General features: G+C 45.0%; 1 protein-coding gene across 5 annotated transcripts in view; it reads left to right on the forward strand.

Moving 5' to 3' along the window:
- CLHC1 (clathrin heavy chain linker domain containing 1) overlaps nucleotides 1-20,906 on the forward strand; it is a 171,469-nt gene that overhangs the window by 86,831 nt on the left and 63,732 nt on the right. For 2 of the 5 annotated variants that reach the window (XM_073791648.1, XM_073791652.1), the window contains exons 12-13: nucleotides 7,613-7,694; nucleotides 9,448-9,924. In XM_073791648.1, the coding sequence (XP_073647749.1) occupies nucleotides 7,613-7,694; nucleotides 9,448-9,909 (544 nt within the window). In that variant the 3' untranslated portion in view covers nucleotides 9,910-9,924. Of the gene's footprint in view, nucleotides 1-7,612; nucleotides 7,695-9,447; nucleotides 10,121-20,906 lie in introns of those variants that run through there. The other 3 variants (XM_073791647.1, XM_073791649.1, XM_073791655.1) reach the window with 2 other exon arrangements.

Here is a 20,906-nt window from a genome sequence, read left to right on the forward strand (position 1 = left end):
GATAAATGCTAATGACACCAGGGAATTAAACTTAGCAGAGTTCAGGTAAAACCAGCTGTCCAGGGGGCAATGGCGCCGTGACCACTGCTCAGGGCACTCTCATTCCGTAAAGCTGGCTTCAGCATAGGTGGTACAGAGTTGCTGAAGACCAGTCATGGCAGGGATCATACAGATAACCAGGTACAATTTCTGTCCTCTCTCACCTGAAGAATCTGAGGTCCAGTGAAGATAAGATCTTGCCCAAATTCAGAGTTTCAGAACCAGGGAAAAAAACCCAAGTCCTCCAATTGCTGGGTCAGGGTGTCATCTCTTCTGCAGTGTAACCTTAGAATACAATGTTCTCTAGCTAGACTGGGCTATAGCACTTGACTCAAGAAGACCTTGATAAAATACAAAATGAAGCCATGTATTAAGTTCCAATCATCAATAATACTTTAGTGTGGAGGGTGACAGCTTTCCCTTACATCAATCAGGCCAATAGGATAGGATTTAAGAATAACCTGCTCCCAACCCTACTACCAGTAGAAAACCTTCCCCCTTCTTTCCTCCTTCTGCTTTGCCCTAAAAATACCCACATACCCACCTTAGTTAGGGCAGCATCTTTGTTAATGTTGAGCCTGGAAGTGCACCATGTTGACTTTCCTCTTTGGGCCATGTCAGGATTTCTTAGACAAGGCAGATCTTTGGGCCTTTCCTATGTTTTTCTAGTTGCCATTTCTGTGATGGAAGTGAAACTCAAGACGTTTTAGATTAAATCTCATCATCTGTCATTCTTCTTCACACCTAAGAGATCAAGAGTAGAGGAAGAAAAGCCATGAGATATTCCTTCTGCCAGCCAGTGGGGTCATTGATGACTAACATGGTCAGTGTCTTTAGAAAAACTGACACTAAGAAAATGCATTTGGACAAGAAGGTCCTACTGTATAGCACAGTGAACTATATTCAGTATCCTGTGATAAACCATAATGGAAAAGAATATAAAAAAGAATTTTATATATATATATATATATATATATACACATACACACACACATATACATATAGGAATCAATTTGCTGTACAGCAAAAATTAACACAACATGGTAAATCAACTATACTTTAAAAGAAAAGAAAATGCATTTCAGGGGTTAAAAACTCCATTCTAGAGCTTTATAAATGACACGCTTTATCTGGTAACTTAAAGAACTTTTGATATTCCATTGTTCTCCTATGAGGACCATGGGTCATGTGGTTCATCTCCCTTAGTCCCCACTGCCAGGTGGGTGAAAAATGAGATGCTTTGAATCAGATCTCACCACTGAACATATACTCACTGCTTGGGCTAATTCCTTCTCTCACAAATTCCTTTCCTTACATATCTTCTCACAGAATTATCGGCCCTTCAAACTGGTCAGGTAAAGACAGTAAGCACTCAGCTCTGATCACCTCACTTCCCTACTCAGAACAGTTATCAGCTGCTGACTAGCTGTAGAAGTTGTCCCCAAAGAGTGGTCCCTGGACCAGCAGTGTCAGCATCGGTGGGAAGCTTGTTAGAAATGCACATTCTTGGGCCCCACTGCAGACCCACTGAATTAGGAACTCTGCAGGTGGAGACCAGAAAGCTATGCTTTAACAAGCCCTCCAGATGATTTTGATGCATGTTTGACAAGCACTGGACCCCAGCATTAAATGTGCTCTCTGGAGCCTGCCATTGGAGAGGCATCATATTATAAACTAAAAGCCACCTGTTCAGCCTCCTGTGAACCCCTGTATGCACTCTGTCCTCTGGTTAAAGAGAAGAGGCATTTCATTTTCATGCCTTCCTGCCTTTACTCAAGTGGATCCTCTGCCTGGAATGCTTCCCCCTGCCTTACCCTGTACCTGTCTACCCAATTCTTTACCTAAAAGCTTTGCCTTCCTTCCATGTTGAAGGCATGTTTCTGATGAGGGATGTTTTTCATTTTTAGAAGCAAAGATGGCCATTCCCAGTTATTTACAGGCCCCTTCATCACGCTTATAGGACCACAGCAACACTGGAGGGTTTCTCCAAGTGACAGTCTGCAAGCATCCTCTCGTCCTCACGTAGGTTAACTAACATTTGCTCATTGTTTCCCTTCCGGGAGCCTCCAAAGGCAAGTGCTGTGACCGAAGAGGGGATGATTCAGTCCAGACCAGATGGGTAAACAGGATACAAAATCCAATGCTGCTGATGTGAGCAATGAGCAATAAAGACAGCCTATAATTCAACGGCATGAGCCTTGGTAACTATCTCTTGCAGTTTCTAGCCTCCCAAGCTGAATGCCTCCTCAGAATGTGAAAGTGAAACTCATTCCCATAATTGAAGCACTGGAAAACACTGGTAGTTTTGTAAAAACTACATACTGTAAATATACGGTGTTCTGAGCAATGCATTCTCTTCTGCCAGGTTTCATGAGCCAAAATGACCACCTTCGTTACAAAAACTGGAAACAAATCCTGACTAATAATCCTAAACTCTCAGCTAGTCTCTGTAGGACGTTGCTTAAAGTGGTGTCCACCAACGTGGCCCCTCCTGCCTTCAAGGTGTCACTCACTAGGTCTGTAGCCATTTGCAGCTGTGGGGGAACTGGGCAGCCTCTTCCTGCACAAATGGATGATAACGACTAACATGTCCGACAGGGCTGTTGTGAAGATTAACTGGATCGTAAGTTCCCCTGTAAATGGCAAAGTTAATGTAAATATTAGCTAATATTATTATTTTGACCACCCACTCCCTGCTGCCTCCTCCAAAGCCAGAGATCTTATAGTTTCACTTGACAAACTGAAAAATCATTCTTATAGGTATGTCATAAATATTCAGTTAGTCCTGGAATATGCCCAGAGGTGACTGGGGCTTGGTTGAAAACAGCCACTAGCTTTTAGTGAGATGTGATTAGGATGTGGAAGGAGTTAGAAAGAACATATTTGGTTCAAAGCACTGATTTTTCCCAGTGTGGTCCTCAGGCTGATCTCTTGTTCACAGAATCGTGGGCTCTTTGAATTGGAGGGTGCTGTAGAGGTGACCTAGTCTAACCATCACACGTTTCAGAAATCCATGCCACAGCATCCCTGACGAGTGTCATTAGCTCTTGTTTGGACATCTCCAGTGTTGAGTGAGCCCATCTCAAAAGCGCATTGCATTGTTAGATGGTTCCAGTTGTTGGAACATTCTTTCAAACTTTGAGCCCAAGTCTTTCATTTTACTTCGAACTATTGTTCTACATTCTCAACTCTGACAGAACACACAGAAGGCTGCTCTTCTCAATATGGCAGGGCTTCCTGAAGACATAATGCACAGCTAGCTTGCTTCTCTTCTCTGAACTAAACATCCTCAGGTCTTGTAAATTTCCTTTGTTGATGTAGTTTCCAGAACTGCCTCGCAATCCTTGTTCCCTTGTCTGAATGAGGAGCATGAATTTTTATGATGTGATTGCTGGGGTAACGATAAACTGGCAGGAAGATGGTCTTATAATAAGGCAAACTTTCCCCTCCTCCCGCACCCTTACTGCAGCACACAGCTACAGGAATTCCAAAAGAACCCAGTGGTAACTGACCCTCCAAGCTTCCAAGTCTCTAAGGAACCAACCAACACAGTGACATTGGGCCATGCGGGCAGCCTGATACTGTTTGTTATGCAGAATGAATTCACTTGGTGTATTTCCTACTGATCCTCTCTTTATCCAAAGTGATAGAATTCTTCCCAATAATTCTATAGAAATGTTTAAGCAGCAGGCAGTGTGGGAAGTTGGATGTAGTGATAACATGCATAGGCAGACTGATCTAAGTTCGAATATGACTCTGCCACTTCAGCAATTTACTTTACATCTCTGAACCTCTGTTTTCTCATGTGTAAAATCAGGATGATCATTCCTACCTCCAAGTTAATGTGAGGGCTTAAATGCATTGATATTTCCAAAACAGAGCCTGGCTCACAGGAGGTGCTTATGAGTGCGCTCTGATGTTCTTAGCACATGGACTTTTGTTGAGGTTTTGGCCCTCCTCCCTCCACAGCAGCCCAGATAAAGGTGTTTAAGACATTCTGGTGTGGTGATGAGAATACTGAGGAATCCAAAGCAAGGGGTGGCAAAATTCTTTTTGTGAAGGCCCTAAGGTAATTATACTACTTTCAATTTGCATTTTAATAGTCACGTGTGTCTAGTGACTACAGGTAGCAACCTAGGTGCATGTGAATTAGAATTGTGGCCAAAAAAAGGCTAAGCCCAGTCCTTGGGTTGAGTGACAAACTAATAAGCAGTAGGGAAAGGATTCAAGTTTTCCTGTAGGAGAATAAGAACAGAAATGTGGAGAATCTGAAGACAGCCAACAGCTGACACCCTTGCACAGGGTGGTCAGGTATTTCAGGCTTGGTGGGTCATACAGCCTCTATCACAACCACTCAGCTCTGCTGTTGAAGTGCCGAAGAACCACAGACAATATGTAAAGAAATGAGTGTGGCCATGTTACAGTACAGTGTTATTTACAAAAACAGGCAGCAGGCCGGATTTGACCGTAGGCCACAGTTAGTCAACCCCTGGTCTAAAGTCCTATCTTCTTTCTTTCCCTTTTCTTTTCTCTTTCCTTTCCTTTTCTTTTCTTTTACTGTTTCTTTCTCTCTCTCTTTTTCTTCCTCCCTCCCTCCCTCCCTCCCTTCCTTCCCTTGTAAGAACACTTAACATGAGATCCACCCTCTTAACAAATTTTGAACTGCATATTGTCAACTATTGTCACAGTGTTGTACAGCAGATCTCTACAACTCTGTAAGTTATTCATTTTGCATAACTGAAATTTTATACCTGTAGAACAACAACTCCATTTCTCCTTCATCCCAGCCCCTGGCAACCACCATTCTACTCTCTTCTGTGAGTTTGGCTATTTTAGATTTCACTTAGCATAGTGTCCTTAAGGTTTATCCTTGTTGTTGTCAACAGTTGAAAGTCAGACTTTCCTTCTGGCATGTGGCTGATTCCTTCTGAGTAGTGTTGCAGTGAACATGGCAGTACAAATATCTCTTTGAGATACTGATTTTGATGCTTTTGGATAAACACGCAGAAGTGGGATTGCTGGATCATATGGTAATTTTTTGGGCAATTTTTCAGGAACCTCCATACTGTTTTCCATAGCAGTTACACCATTTTACATTCGCATCAAAAATATACAAGAGTTCCAATTTCTCCACATCCTTGCCAACATTTGTTCCTTTGCTTTTTTGATAATAGCCATCCTGACATACATCCTAAGTATGAGGTTGTTAGAGTCTTATTTTCTGATCTCAGCCCTGGGGACCTGCTTCTATCGCTTTCATCTTTCCAAGAGCATCTCTCTTCCACTGTCAGGGACTCTAGGATCCCCTCTAGGTTCATAGGGCACACAGCCCCAAAATCTGTCTGAAGATTTGCTTCAAATACTTGTAGCTCCTAGAGGGGCAAGGACCTCCATCCAGTATCCTTGAGAAAGAAGGAGAGGGAGTATGTATTATACAAAACCTTCCATCCAAATCATCTCTTAGGTATGCAAGTGCCCTGTTGTATGATTCCATGACAGTCCATACTCTTGCTTTGTACCATTTAGCTCAACTATGGTTATTTTTGTGATAGTCAGCTTACCGTCTCCCCTCCTCCCTCTCTATGAAGGCAGGGCCATGTCTGAATTGCTGTACCTGGCTATATCCCTGGCATTTAGCAGAGTGACCCACACAAGGTACACAGTCAACAAATACCTGCCCCTCAACTCATCCATAGAAGTTTTTCAGACCCCATTTGCCAGACTTCCTCTTCCTAGCGCTGTAGGGAAAAGTTTGACTTCCGATGGTTAATGAACTCCAGGCCTAAAAAACAAGACCTAACGACATATTATAGGCATGGTCTTGACTGAAGGCCTGCCATCTCAGGCCTCAGAAGTTTTCTTGGTAACTATCACTGACAGATCTTCTCTATTTACACATTTCAGGGATCTCTTGGGGGGAAACTTACGGAACTGTTCCTTTTGAAACTTGGGATTGGTGATGCAGTCAATATTTTCTTCCTTGGAGAAAGGACCTTTTAGAATTTTTGTACCTGGCATACCTTTTTTTGATCCTTAAATTGGATTTTGTGAACTAAATTTTGGAGGGCTTTTCCTTTTGTAAGCATGAACAGCAGCAGAAGACAGTTAAGTGCTGAATCTGTGTTCACAAACCAGGCGTGGAAGTGCAGTCATCTGAACAGCCCCTCAGTGGACAGAGCTGGCTGACCTCCACAAGGCAGGCAAAGTTCACTAACAGGCTGCTGGGAGAGTTTCCAGGGCTCATCCCAGGCTGCCGCCTCGCTTATACCCGCAGGAGGGTAAAAAGCAGGGTGATTCATATGTTACCCAGCAGGGGTAGGTGAGGTGGGAGGAAGATGGTGGGTAAGTGGGGGGAGAGATGGATGGTGTGTCTCTTTCCCTGTCATTTTGTTGTTGCAGCCACCTGGTGCCCTCTGTGGGTCTCAGTGGAGGGCAGATCCCAAGCCAGTGTCCCTTGGTCCCTACTGCAGCCATGCTGAAGTCCCATTCGGTATCCCACAGCCCTTGCCACCATAATTTGGCTGAATAACTCCCCTTCCCACTTTGCCCCATGAATTCTTGCTGGTTTCAGCAGAGGCTCAGTGGAGTGTCCTTCTCTTGTCCCTTCCCCTTTGCTTGGGGGCTGCAGTGGGTTGAATAGTGGTCCCCCCCAAAGACATGTCCAAGTCCTAACCCCTGGAACCCGTGAAGGTGACCTTATTGGAAAATGATCTTTGCAGATATAATGTAAGGATTTGAGATGAGATCATCCTGAGCTTAGGGTGGGCCCTAGGTCCAATGACAGGTGCCCTTATAAGAAGAGGAGAGGACACACAGAGACACAGGAAAAGGTTATGTGAAGTCAGAGGCAGGAATTAGAGCGATATAGCCGCAAGCCAAGCAATGCCGTAGATTGCCCCTGGTGGAGGCACGGAATGGATTCTCCTTCAGAGCCTCCAGCTGGAACCAACCCTGCCCACACCTTGATTTTGAACTTCTGGCCTCCACAAGTGTGAGAGAATAAAGTTCTATAGTTTTAAGCCACCCAGTTTGTGGTAATTTGTTATGGCAGCCCTAGGAAACTCACACAAGTGGTTATGCGAGTGTGGTTCGGAAAAGATCTGAGCATATCAACCACACATTGTTATCTTTTCGGCAGCATTGTCCAGGGCAGCCGGGGCTTGGAAGTGTTGAGGAAAATAGTGCTGGGTCATGTGCTACTAACCACCAGCCCTAAAGCCAGGGGTGACTGTGGCAGATAGCACCTCCCTTATCCTTATCAGCTGGGAAAATGAGAGAATAACTATAGAGCTCTGTGACCACCTGGCTGGCTGCAGAGGGCTACAAAGGGCAGTCTGGTCATGGGACTTTCATATCTTTCTCCTCTCTTCACTCCTCCTTTGCTTCTTAGCCTACAAGTGCGAAAAGAACAGGGCCTCCCATCCGCAGCAGCTGCTGCCTGTTAGACTGCAAACACAGTTCATTTTCTAAATGATGGACTCTGCCCTAAAGGGGCAAAGTAAGGCAACATTCAGAGTTGGAGAAAAAAAATCCTCCCAGCCTCACTACTCTCTTTGGTCTTTCCCTCTCCCAGGCACCAGCCCTTTGGCCTGACGTCAGATCAGTGTGTCCGGAAGCATAAACTGGGTGAAGCAGAGAGTACCAGGCATGTGCTGGTGAGATATCTGGGGAACCATGAAGGGGCCGAGGTGGGGGATGGCTCGCTTTGGCTGTTTGGGTTTCCATCATTTAAAAATGTTGAGAGTTCCTTTTGGTGTTGATGGATAGGACAAATCTTGTTTGTCCTATTGGCTGAAAAAAGTCTCATTTAATGATAAAGAGATTTTTGGCAGTCACTAAATGGTCCAGTGCTATAGCCTCAGCTAAGACATTTCTGTTAAAACAGAAATATGTATGCTGTTTATAGTTGCTTTCATGTTCATTTCATTTGAGTCTCCCAATAGCCCATGAGATGAGTGGAGCAAGGATTATTACTCCATCTTATAATGAGGAAACATGAGGTTCGTGAGGCGAAGGGGATATAGATGGACAGCAGGGGTGTAGTAGGGAATTCCAAGTTCGGGGAGGAGTGTGGGTTGGGAGATGAGTGTGAAGGGATCTGGAAGTGAAGAAATCTTCATGGCTGCACAGCAAGTCATGAAGATGAACGATACAGTTGGAGAGCACTGTCACTTGAAAAGTTTTCTGAAGTGGCATAGGTGATTAGAAATGAAAACTGAATGGGAAAAAATCAGGGATACCTGTGGTTTGTGAGCAGAGATTTCCCCTGGAGCCTGAACGTTCAATACGTGGTAGATTTTGCTAAAACTGACTCTCCTAACCCCAGTGACTGCCCACCTTAAAGATGCTTCATGATAATGTAACGAATGAACTTTGTCCTCTGCAGTACAGAGGAGAGGCTGCCATGGTAGCAAGTTGTTGCATCCTGCGCCTGGATGCTGAATGGGGTCCCCTTGTGCAAGGCAGCATTTGAGGAAGCTGGCTCTTTCGGGCTCTGGGAGGCCTGGCTGGTGCATGTGACCTTTGGGTTGTTATCTGTCTGTATGGAGCCTTGAGAGGAGGGACTTGGCACATCTACCACCCGCAGTGGGAGGCCTGTCCTCAGCTGGTCTGACACATCACATTTGCTTTTTGATTTGCACACATAAAATGAATCTCCCCAACGACCCTCTCCCAAGAGCCTCATCAATTAGAACTGCTTTTGTCCTTAGCCTCCTTTTGTTGACCAGCTTGGAAATTCGTTAGGAGGGAGAAGAAAGGGAAATTGTCTTTGTGGGCAATGGTGCTGGAGAGCTGGCTTCTAATGAAGGAGCCCTGAATGGTGCCATTGTGCTGCTGTTTATATAGTTTTTATTTTAATTTGCATCCGTACCAGGCTCGGATCCTGAGAGCCATTCGGCTGTGTTTGGAGCTTTTATCTCCTCCCAGAGAGCCAAATCTGCCAGCTTATCATTTGCCTCGAGGAAATTAATGTGGGTCCCCCCTCCCCTTGCTTTTATCACGTGCAGTTGAATTGTTTATGCATCCGTGGAGAGAAAGAAAGGCTGCACAGAACCATAGAAGGTTTCTTTCCCAGTATTCATGGATCATCTGAGACTTAAAAGGCTTCTAGAGCCAAGGACTCAGGGAGCAAGGCCTGGACTGAGGCAGAGGGATGGAGGATAGGGGATGGGGATGCGGAACTGAATGCCTTGAAGTAAGACGTGAGAGAAACTGTACTCCATTTCCCCTCATCCTCTGCGTGGATATATATTCCTTACACTTTTTCTACCTTTCCTGAATGTGTCAGCAAAATATGACTCAAGAACCGACCCCAGCTCACTTTTCCCTTTTTTTTTTTTCTGTTTGTTTTTTTTTTGCGGTACGCGGGCCTCTCACTGTTGTGGCCTCTCCCGTTGCGGAGCACAGGCTCCGGACGCGCAGGCTCAGCGGCCATGGCTCACGGGCCCAGCTGCTCCGCGGCATGTGGGATCTTCCCGGACCGGGGCACGAAGCCGTGTCCCCTGCATCGGCAGGCGGACTCTCAACCACTGCGCCACCAGGGAAGCCCCCGCTTTTCCCTTTTTAATTAAATTGCAGCTCTGTAGTGTGGCATTGAAGACTCCACATAACTTGGTCCCTTGCACTTCCTGCTGCTGGCTAATGAGAATTTTCAGTTCCAGCGTATGGACTTCCTGCGCCGTGGTTCTCCCCCTCTGTAAGCTTGCCTCTGTCCCATGTCCCTGCTCAGGCCGCCCGCCCCTGGAATGCCCTCCTGCCTCGTCTAGTCCCCACTCCTTCAGTCCCATTTATGGGGCCTTCCCTGAACGCTCCAGCTCACATGGTTCTCTTCATTCACTAAGGTCCTGGCTACTCAAAGTGGGGCCCTGACCAGCAGCTGGGACCTCCACTCAGAACCTGTGAGAAATGTAGCATCTTGAGCTCCACCCCAGAACTACTGAATCAGAATCTGCATTTGAACCAGACCCCTGGGTATTCCAAATGCACAGTAGAGTTTGAAATCCCCATTCCAGACACCTGTGACATTTATCAATTGGGCCTCCCCACCTGGGGATGGGTTGATTCCCAAATGTCTTCATGAGCGTGGACCTCGCTTCCCTGCTGTGAGTGGTCACACTTGGAGACAAAGGCAGGCAACTTAGGTTCACTTGTGGCATCCTTTACAGCTCAAGGATGACCTGACTACACTGTAAGAGCTCAATAAATACTTGGTTAATTCCATGCAGATTTTCCCTGTCACATTTATTTGTTGCTCTTTTTAGAACATTGGACATCCAGTGTTTTGATGTCCTTTTATGTGTGCTTGTTTTATCATCCTCATCTTAATTATGAACATATTAAGGGCAGGGACCTTTGGCTGTTTTTTCTTGTCTCCATAGAGCTCTTTCCCCTGTGACAAAATAAGCCTTCCCAAGACTTTTCAGAGCAGAGAATAGCGATCGCCTCTGACCCTATTTCCACACTGTGTTGGGTCAGAAATCCTGGTGTCCAGAGTGTTGCCCTTGGGGCTCTGCCCTCATCTCAGCCTTCCTAAGGCAATTACCACCAACATCAGGTTACCCTCATATCTCTGTCTCTAGTACTCCAGCTCCAGAAACAAAAGACTTAGACATTGCCCTCAAGAAGTGACAGTTTAGTGAGCATGAAAGAGGTTATAGATGCACAGTGTGTATTGGGCACAGGGGTCTGAAGCCCTCAGGGAGAGCTTCTGGAGGAGCCTTAAACCATGCCTGGAAGAGGAGGAGGCTTTTGTGTTCAGTCTAGGCTAAGCCATGTGACAAGGCCCTCAGGCCGAGAGACCATGGGGATGGAGAGCCAGGGCACTACTGCACTCTGTGTGTGTGTGTGTGTGTGTGTGTGTGTGTGTGTGTGTGTGCCCAACTTGCCCAGGGCTTTGTGCCTATCTAAGGGGAAATGAGATTTCATCTTACAGGTGGTGGAAAGCCACAGGGGACACTGAGCTGGGAGGAGACAATTGTGGAGTTAAATCTCTCTGTGCCAGCACTGGGTTGGGTGGCCGGGACAGGGTGAGAGGGACACCTGTGGAAGGGCTGTAGCCAGAATCTAGGCAAGAGAGGATGGCAACCACCCAGGAGCGCCAGCTGTAAGGACCCCAGGGTTGTGCTCTTCTGTGTGCCTCACATCAGGTTAGTTGCCAATTCATGTCCAACCAACTTCTGAACTCTCCAGAACTTAGTCCCTGTTGTCTATTCCCACTGGCATGGTCCAAATACTCATCACTCCTATTTGCCACCCCTGGAGGTTCTTCTAAAGTGGCCTGGCTCTCTTTCCTGGCTCCCTAGCGTCCTTGCCTGGAGGGTAAGGACCAGCCCCTCCCCCATGGCATAGCAGGCCCTTTGTTCTGGCCCACCAGCCCCTCTCCAGCCTGAGCTCTCTCCACCCCATCTGATGCCCTCCTCTCTGCACAGAGTTCCCAGTTCCTGGAACCTGCTTTGCCCTGGGGAATTTCAGAGCTTTCCCCTGCACTTAGAAACTCCTCCCCCCACTCTGGTTGGTGAACTCTCTTCCTCCAGGATCCAGTGCAAATGCCATCTCCCTGGGAAAACTTCCCAGACTCCCCAGACACACGTGCTTCCTCCTCTGCATCACCTGAGCCTTTTCACGCATCTCTCTCTGGCTTCTGATGTTGAATTCAAGGTGACTGTTTATGCATCTGCCTCCCGCCTCCCTGCCCCGTGGCTAGTGCCTTGAGACAGTTCCTGGAAAAGGGGGTCTGAGGGGCACAGAGGGGTGACGTACTCAGGGCCCCCCCTCCCCAGGCCCTTCACATCTGTAGCAACAGCTCCCCGCTCTGGCTCTGCACCTGGCCCAGGGCACCAGTTGGTTGAATTAAACACAATTGGCCTGAGCCAGGAAAGCGGAAGGCTGAGAAGAGAATCTAAGTGTGCCCCGTGCAATAGAAATGCAACGTGAGCACATTTTACATTTCGTAGCTGCCACATTAAAAAAAAAACAGTAAAAGTTAAAAGAAACAGATAAACACATATTCATAGCTACTTTATCTGTAATAGCCCCCAAATAGAAACAACCCCAATGTCCATCAACAGGTGAATGGATAAAAAACCTATGATAGATTCATATAATGAAATACCACTCAGCAATTAAAAAAATGAACTCCTGATAACAATGTGAGTGAATTGCACAATAATTATGCTGAGTGAAAGCAGTAAAAAATTACGCATACTATGTGATTCCACTTACATAAAATTCTACAAAATGCAAACTATTCCATAGAGACAGACTGAATGTCCTCAATTATCTTAGGATGGGTGGGCAGGGGGAAGGAGGGACTACAAAGGGGCATGAGAAAACCTCTTTGAGGGTGATGGACATGTACATTATATGATGTAATGATGGTTTCACGGTGTGTACATGTCAAAACTTGTCAAATTGAACACTTTAAATACATGTAGTTGATTGTCAATTATTCTTCAATAAAGTGATAGAAATGAAACAATAATTAATTTAAATAACATATTTTAACCCCATATATCCAAAAAGTTATCATTTTAACATATCAATATAAGAATTATTAATGAGATTTTTTACATTCTTATTTTCGTACTGCTTTTGAAATCTGGTGTACATTTTATAGAGACAACACATGTCACTTTGGACTGGATATTTCAAGTGTTTAATATCTGCACTGACCGGTAGCTAGCATGCTGGACACCACAGATCCAGACCCTCTCATGAAACTCCCTCTCCTCTCCTCATATTGGGCAAATCCTGGGCAAACAGCTCAAATCTGCAGCTGGAATAGTTTTGAGCTGGCCCTTTCTGTGGCTCTGAAGGTCTTGGGCCCTGTGGGGCTGTGGGTCAAGAGAGTGGCTTTGGAAAGTCTGTATCATAAATCTAGAATTTTGTGTGAATTACCACCTCCCATCCTACCCTCTGTTTAAGCCTGAAAAGTAGCGTATCTGTTTGCTTTAAGAGAACACCTTCTTATAATACTTTCCCTTTTGCATGAGGTCACAAACTTACTTCACTGACTGCATGCAGGGTGTGGGTACTGGGGTAGGAAGAGGAGCTGCCCGGAGCTAAGGAGGGCGCCCACTGGGTGGGCATCAGCCTCTGAGAGGTGGAATGAGTCTGGGGCTGCAGCTGGGGAGAGTGCTGGCGCAGAGCAGCCTTGGACCTCACCCAGGGGCCTTCTCTGAGTCTGGGATCTGCCCTCTCAATGCCCTCAGCTCCTGTCAAGAAGGGGTCAGAGGGGTGGGGGGAATGGGAGGTGCTGGTGACAGGACAATCGGGGCTTCACCAGCCCTGTGGTTGAGGGATCTCCTTGGGGGCTACCCAACAAATGCTGCCTTAAGGATTGTGAGAGCTTTTTACAGTTCTGCCACTAACCAGCTCAGGGCCCCTGACCCAGTTACCTTCTCCTCAGTTTCCCCATCTGTACAATGAAGGAATTGGAATAAACAACCTAAAAGGTCCCTTCCAGTCTTGTGTGAGGGACAGTGATTCTAACTGCATTAAATTGAGCACATACGGGTGCTGGACAGTGTCCTGCATAAGGACGAGGTGACAAGAAACACACATGACACAGTTCTTGCCTTTATTAATGGAAAGTGGATTTATAGCCCTCTGTATTGCTTGACATTTTTTACAAGAACATATTACTTTTGTAAGTGAAAAAAGGCAGAGAAAGGGAAAAAAACAAAAAAAGTATGTATATGTGGTGAGAAACTAACCCCTCATGAGATCACTTTTAAATTTTTTATTTAAAATCTTCAAACATACACAAAAGTAGAAAGTATAGTACCCAGCACCTGGCTTCAACAATGAACACACTGCCATTTTTGTTTCACTCACTCCTCACACCACTACTTTGTTTTGTTGGTGGTTTTTAAAGCAAATTGCTGATGTCACATAACTCTATGGATAAATACTTGAGTAAGTATCTCTGACAAGTAAGGACTTTTGACAGAACAAAATAATGCCATTAGTACACCCAACACAATTAACAGTAGTTTAAAAAACATTATATAAGAATGTGTTCAATTTTCCTGATTGACTTAAAAAATCTTTTTCCATTTGTTTGTTCGAACCAGTAAAAGAATACTGGGAGCTTTACAAAATATTTTTAGAAACACTTTTAAAAACTGCTGTCTTGGGCTTCCCTGGTGGCGCAGCGGTTGAGAGTCCACCTGCCAATGCAGGGGACAGGGGTACGTGCCCCGCTCCGGAAAGATCCCACATGCCGCGGAGCGGCTGGGCCCATGAGCCATGGCCACTGAGCCTGCGCGCGTCCCGTCCGGAGCCTGTTCTCCGCGACAGGAGAGGCCACAACAGTGAGAGGCCCGCGTACCGCAAAAACAAAAACAAAACCAAAAACTGTTGTCTTGGTTGAGGCCTGTGAGCCATCTGCTTGAAGGTCATTTCTTGTTGTCCTGTGCGACTGTGACACTCACTGGCTTGTGGGTGATCCGTGGATGGGGAGCCAGAGGCCACACATGACAGTGTGGTTCCCAGCCAACCTGCTCCCCAGAGGGGCCCCCCACAGGAACCCAGAGGCCCCAAGGAGCCAAGGAGGGGGAATTGGTGTCCCTGACACTCCAGATTCTTAAGGGAATGGGCTGCTTCAGAGATTCAGCTGTCGCTGGGCTTTTACTCCCCAAAAGCAGTGTGGGGTGTGCTCTTCATCTCTGGTTTCTGCACTCCCTTCTCCACTGCCCCTAGTGCAGGAACATGGCCCCAAGCACTTTTGCAGCCAAATCTTAGGAGGAGGAGGTTGGGTCATCTATAGCCCAGGAGAGCTAGGGATGTCCTTAGGGATTAGCAGAAACCCTGGGGCAGCTGGTGGGGCAGGTGGAGCCTGTATATTTGGCAACGAGAGGTCTACTGTTCTGTGCCCCCCATGAGTGGAAGACTGTGACAGAACAAAGGGCGGTGGGTCACATGATCAGGGTGTGGGGGGGGGGGAAGGGAGGCAGTGGCTTCCTGTGTTAAAACCAGCCCTCCTCAATCCTGTCTATACATTACATGTGTGTTTATAATTTTCATCCTGTTTCCAAAAAAGATCCAGGTGGATAGTAGGTACATCATTAGAATTGATGTTAAAGACTTGGTACGTGGGCTGTCTTTGCACACACTCACCAGGGTTTTTTCTATAATAAGTCTTCATTAAAGGACCTGCACATTTATTAATAGATACTTTCTATTTTTAAGCCATATAATCCTCAAATTAGAGTAAGGATCGAAATAAACAAAAATATACAAGTTTAAATAATGTGCTACTGCTTAGCTTTTATAAGCTTTCTTATCTGAACACTTTTCTTTTTGAAAAACAGTTATTATGAACTGTTTCAAAATACAAAAGGCACTTTTCTTTCTACTTTTTGTAGACACAATTATATAACAAATACTGTTGTACTCCTTACCCCGCTTAAGAATTTGTATAATATAAATATAAATGGAAGACTCTTAAATGGTTTCTCATCCAGCACCCCTCCCTCCATAGGTGTTTATCTCTCTCCTGCATGTCTTTATACTTATACTAATTTGGTTGTATTAAGAAATATATATATCATAATAAATACTAGTAAATATTGATAACTATAATAAATAGTAAATATTTGCATGTTTTAAAACATGCTAAAATTAGCATCGTACAATATGTAGGGAATTAAATACTTGATTTTCTTTATACAATGAAGACAAACAGGGAGCCCAGGACTTTTTGTGTGGCTCCTGGACATCTCTGTTCCAACCTGCTATTCAGAAGAATGGTATTAATTACCTTATTAACACCTCTCCATTGTTGCTCTTATTTTTCTTTGTCCTGGCTGAGCTTTTCATAAGCTACCTCCCCTCTTGCTGGCTCTGGAATCAGCCAGACCTAGAATGAAACCTGTATGTGTTACTTGATAGCTGTGTGACCTCAGGCAAATTACTTTACTTCTCTGAGCTTCAATTTCCTCTGTATCGTATAATTCCCTCAATTTCCTCAATTTCATCTATGTGACAAATAATATTAGTACTTGTAAAACAGATAATATTAGTACTCAACTCAGACTTGTGAGGTTTAAAGAAGACAATGCAGTTTAGGGGTTTAGCTCTGGACCTGCCAGAGTTGGTGCTAGGTCAGTCTGAATTATTTCTTCATTTTTGCAACCTGACATCTTTGAAGGAATCGACATTGAGTCAAATGCTCACTTAGCTCCAGATTCCCCTTCCGGGCTGAGGTGTTCATTCCTCCAACTGTTGCCCACAGCCGAGTCTCTCCCAGGACCGGCCTCTCAGCTGAAGTGAGTTGCTTTGGCCAAAGTTGCACTCCTTTCCCAGAGGCAGCCCCCATCCAGTGACTGGTCATGCGGAGGTGCAAAGGCCCAGCCCCCTCCCCCCATGCTGGGACCACTCTGAAGAGCCCTCTCAGCTCCAGAGCTCCTTCTGGGACCTGCTAAGGCCTTTGTTGTGACTGCACCTCAGCCTCTGCTTGGTCCTGTCTTCACTCCCCCAGAGGTGCTGTTCCCCAGAGCTCTTCCCGGTAAACCTCTTGCATACAAATCTCAGTCTCAGAGTCTGTTTCCCAGGGAGCCTGACCTGAGACACAGTGGAAAATAGAATAACATCTGTCAGAAAGTCAGGAGACTTATTGGCACGTGGGTGGGGGCTGACACTGGGCAGGTGGTGGCTTCTTTTCTCTACCCCGTCCCCCCTCTCCAGGCCCGAACTGGGCTACTTGGGCCCCCAAAGGGAGGGTAGACCTAATGGATTTGATAGGTCTGTCCTTTAGCAACCCTGGGCCTATTTTAATTCCTTTTTCTTTTAAAATTGCACAAGTAATATATGCATACATTCTTCTTGCAAAAATATCAGCCAACAGAACAGTCATAGCAAGAGCCCCTCCGCTGCTGCCTCCCCAAACCCACTCTGCTACCCAGAGAGAACTTATTGCTAGTTTAGTGTTTTTTTTTTTTTTTTTCCCCCTGGTACGCGGGCCCCTCACCGCTGCGGGCCCTTCCGCTGCGGAGCACAGACTCCAGACGCACAGGCTCAGCAGCCATGGCCCACGGGCCCAGCCGCCCCGCGGCATGCGGGATCCTCCCGGACTGGGGCACGAACCCGCGTCCCCTGCATCGGCAGGCGGACCCCCAACCACTGCGCCACCAGGGAAGCCCCACCAGTTTAGTATTTTTTCCAGAGGTATTTCTATCCATTTACACATGCATATATGTACATATAGAAATGTGTGGTTTTATGGGGTTACATGTTTAAAATGTAGATTACACTATGCATATTGTTAAACAATTCACTTTTTTTCACGTCCTCTGTCTTGGAAATCTTTCCATGTCAGTGCTCAGCATATCACCTATTCTTTCTAACTGCTGCAAAACGTTCCCTGCGATGTCTGTCCCGTGGCTTATTAGGCCATGCCTTTACTAGAGGACATTTAGGTTATTTCCAATGTTATACTTTTATAAACAGTGCTATAATTAACATTTCTGCCCGTGCTTCTTTATTCACAAGTGCACATGTTTCTCTAGGTTAGCTGTTAGAAGTAGAATGCCAAGTCGAAGAGCATAACGCATTTTAAAATTTGATGCAACCTAACTGCCCTCCTAACTCCCAACACTGGATATTTTTTTTTCCTCTTTTCTTCTAGCTTTACTGAGATATAATTGATGTCTAACATTCTGTAAGTTTAAGGTGTACAATGTGATGATTTGTTACACAAAAATATTGTGAAGTGATTATCACAATAAGGTTAGTTAATACATCTATCACCTTACATAATTACCATTTTGCTGTTGTTATGGTGAGAACATTTAAGATCTATTCTCTTAGCAACTTTCAAGTATGCAATACAGTATTGTTAACTATAGTCACTATGCGGTACATGGGATCCCCAGAACTTCTTCCTCTTATAAGTAATAGTTGATACTCTTTGACCAACATCTCCTCATTTTCCCTGCTCTATAGCCCCTGGCAACCACCAATCTACTTTGTTTCTATGAGTTTGGCTTTTTTAGATTCCACATATAAGCGAGATTATATAGTATTTGTCTTATCTATTTTCTTTTTGATAATAGCCATTCTAACAGGTGTGAACTGATATCTCATTGTGGTTTTGATTTGCATTTCCCTGACGGTTAGTGACGTTGAGCACATTTTCATATACTTTTTGGCCATTTGTATGTCTTCTTTGGAAGTCTATTCAGGTCAATTATTTGGAAAAGTTTGAAAAGGATTGGCATTAATTCTTCTTTAAACGTCTGGTAGAATTCACCAGTGGAGCCATCTGGTTCTGGACTTTTCTTAGCTGGGAAATTTTAAATTACTGATTTAATCTCCTTACTCATTACTGGTCTGTTCAGATTTTCTAATTCTTCATGATTCATTGTTAGTAGGTTGTATATTTATCAATTTATTCTAGGTCGTCCAATTTGCTGGGCTGTACTTGTTCATAGTAATCTCTTAGGATCCTTTGTATTTCTGTGTTATCAGTTGTAATGTCTCCTCTTTCATTTATAATTTTATTTATTTGAGTCTTCTCTCATTTTTTGCTGGGCAAATCCAACTAAAATTCCAGCACTGGATATTAATAGTCTTTTTAATGTCTGCTAATTTAGTGAACTATGATATTTTAGTATTTTAACTGTATTTTTGTTTACAGTGAGATATGGCATATTTTCCTTTGCTGTTTGCCATTTCTATTTCTTTCACTATGAAGTGCCTCTTTATATTCTTTCCCCCTTTTTATTAAATGGTTCACCTTATTCTTAGTGAATTGTAAGAATTGTTGATATACTGAATATTAACCCTAGCTTGTTACACATGCTGCAGATGTTTTAATATGTCATTTTCTTTTAACTTTGTGATATCTTTTATGCTTCCAAACTTTGGATTATTATGTGGCCCAGGTTTTTAGTCTTTGTTCTTCGTGGCTTCTGTGTTTTTGAACCTTAAGTAGGCCTTCCTCACGCCCTGGTTATAAATATGTGAAAACATTTATTAAGGTTGCAATGAGTTGGGACTATCCTGTGGGCCAGCATCTGCTTGGTCTTTGACACTTAGGAGAGAAGCCCAGGTGGGGTGGCTATGCCCTGGAGGCCTATACCTCCACATTTCCTTCATCTTAGGAGGGCAAAGAACAGAAGCCACAGTTTGTAGATAGTCACTGCTGCCACGAAGCAAGTCTAGACAGAGCGCTTCAAGTTGCTGTTGCTGCCCACTCCATCCTGGGAGGGTGCAGAAAGTGTGAGGCCACCGGAAAGACCAGAGTTGTGGAGGGTCCCATCCCTTCCTGCCCAAAGTCCTTGACACACTCAGCAGTCCTGGAACAGTGCAGATGGGTGTAACAGGAGGGATACTTTTAGGATGTGCTGCCGTGTAGTAGAAAAAGCAGACACGGAGTTGTGGTCCTGTTGCTAAACATGAAAACATCTATCATCACAAGGTCTTGCTCACGTATCTGCATTTGTAATGAACCGTGCTAGGCAGTGTGCAAAAAAGGAGCGATGCCTGCCTTGTTAGAGATGGCCCCTTCCCCAAAGGTGCTGTGATCAGAATCAGACAGGTCTGTGATTGGGTCCTAGCTCTGCCCTTTAGCAGTTGTGCAGTGTGGGCAAACCAGTGACCTTCTCGAGGTCTTGATCACCTCCTCTGTAAAATGAGCATTATCCTGGCTTGAGGGTGTGGTGTGTGCTGTGAGGATTGTTGGGTTAATGGATGAGAAAGTGAGTGTTAGTGTTCTAGAAACTATGGCATTGTTGTTTTACCTGCAGCCTTGGGGACATGTGAAGGAGAAGACATGGTCTCTGTCCTCAAGGAACTTGTGATGAAGACACATGGAAACAGAAAGTAGCTCAGGGCAGGAAATCATCAAGTTGTCAAACTGTACGGTAGTGGAAATTGGAGAAGGGTTCAGATGGCCCGAGTACAATCCTATGCGTGATTTTTTTTTTTTTACAAAAGTTGCCAAAGTCGTTTGTGTGAAGTGAAATGAAGCGATCCAAAGGAGATCACCTTGTCAGCAGAATCTGTTTGTCCCGCCCTGTTCTGAAGAACGGTAGAGCATCACCTGGGGCAGCTTCTGTCCCAGACTCCTCACTCTAAGGATGGCGGTCTTTTCCTCTGATTTAGCCTTAAGTGCCTGCAGAGCTTTTCTCCATTGCCAAGACTCTGACTGTCTTGGTGAAGTGACCCTATGAGAGCTTCTGGGTATCTAACAGGAATCACCAAACAGGATTTAGAGGGAAAGGCTGAGAAGCTGACTGTTGGGGTCTGAATAACAACAAGGTAACATACCCTGTGCTGAGCCCTCTCAGTGGGTTTTCCGTCTTGCTCCATGCTGTGTCCCTAGAGTAATGCAGATATCCATCAGAGAAGGACAAGTAAAACATTGACGAAGGAGAGGGAGGTTGGGATGATGCTTTCAGCCATAACTGGCTGCGGAGCTTATGTATGGGGAGCTAGCAATTCCACTGTGGTCAACAGAGAAGAGGCCTATGACTGGCCTGTGTGTTATTTTGCCTTTGCTCAGCTGTGGGCCAGTGTAATCGGGACACAAGGTCCCCAGTCCATCTCTGAATGGGTCATTTTGCTTCCCAAGACCAGCTTCCTAAGAGATAGTTGTCTGACCTCCTTTACAAAGAGCAGTGGTGGCCAGATCACCTCTAGAAAATGGTCCAGGGTAGGGCTGGCTACATAATTTGCAGGACCCAGTGCAAAATGAAAATGTGGGTCCCTTGTCCAAAAAGAAGGAAAGAAAAGTGCTGTTATACTAAAATATAAAACTTTTTCTTTTAAAGAGATCTTGTAGCTTATAAACATAATAGGCATAATAATGTTACATAAATTACAACATAGGGGGCTTCCCTGGTGGCGCAGTGGTTGAGAGT

Source organism: Tursiops truncatus, chromosome 14 (assembly GCF_011762595.2).
Source record: "Tursiops truncatus isolate mTurTru1 chromosome 14, mTurTru1.mat.Y, whole genome shotgun sequence".
Lineage (NCBI taxonomy): Eukaryota > Metazoa > Chordata > Mammalia > Artiodactyla > Delphinidae > Tursiops > Tursiops truncatus.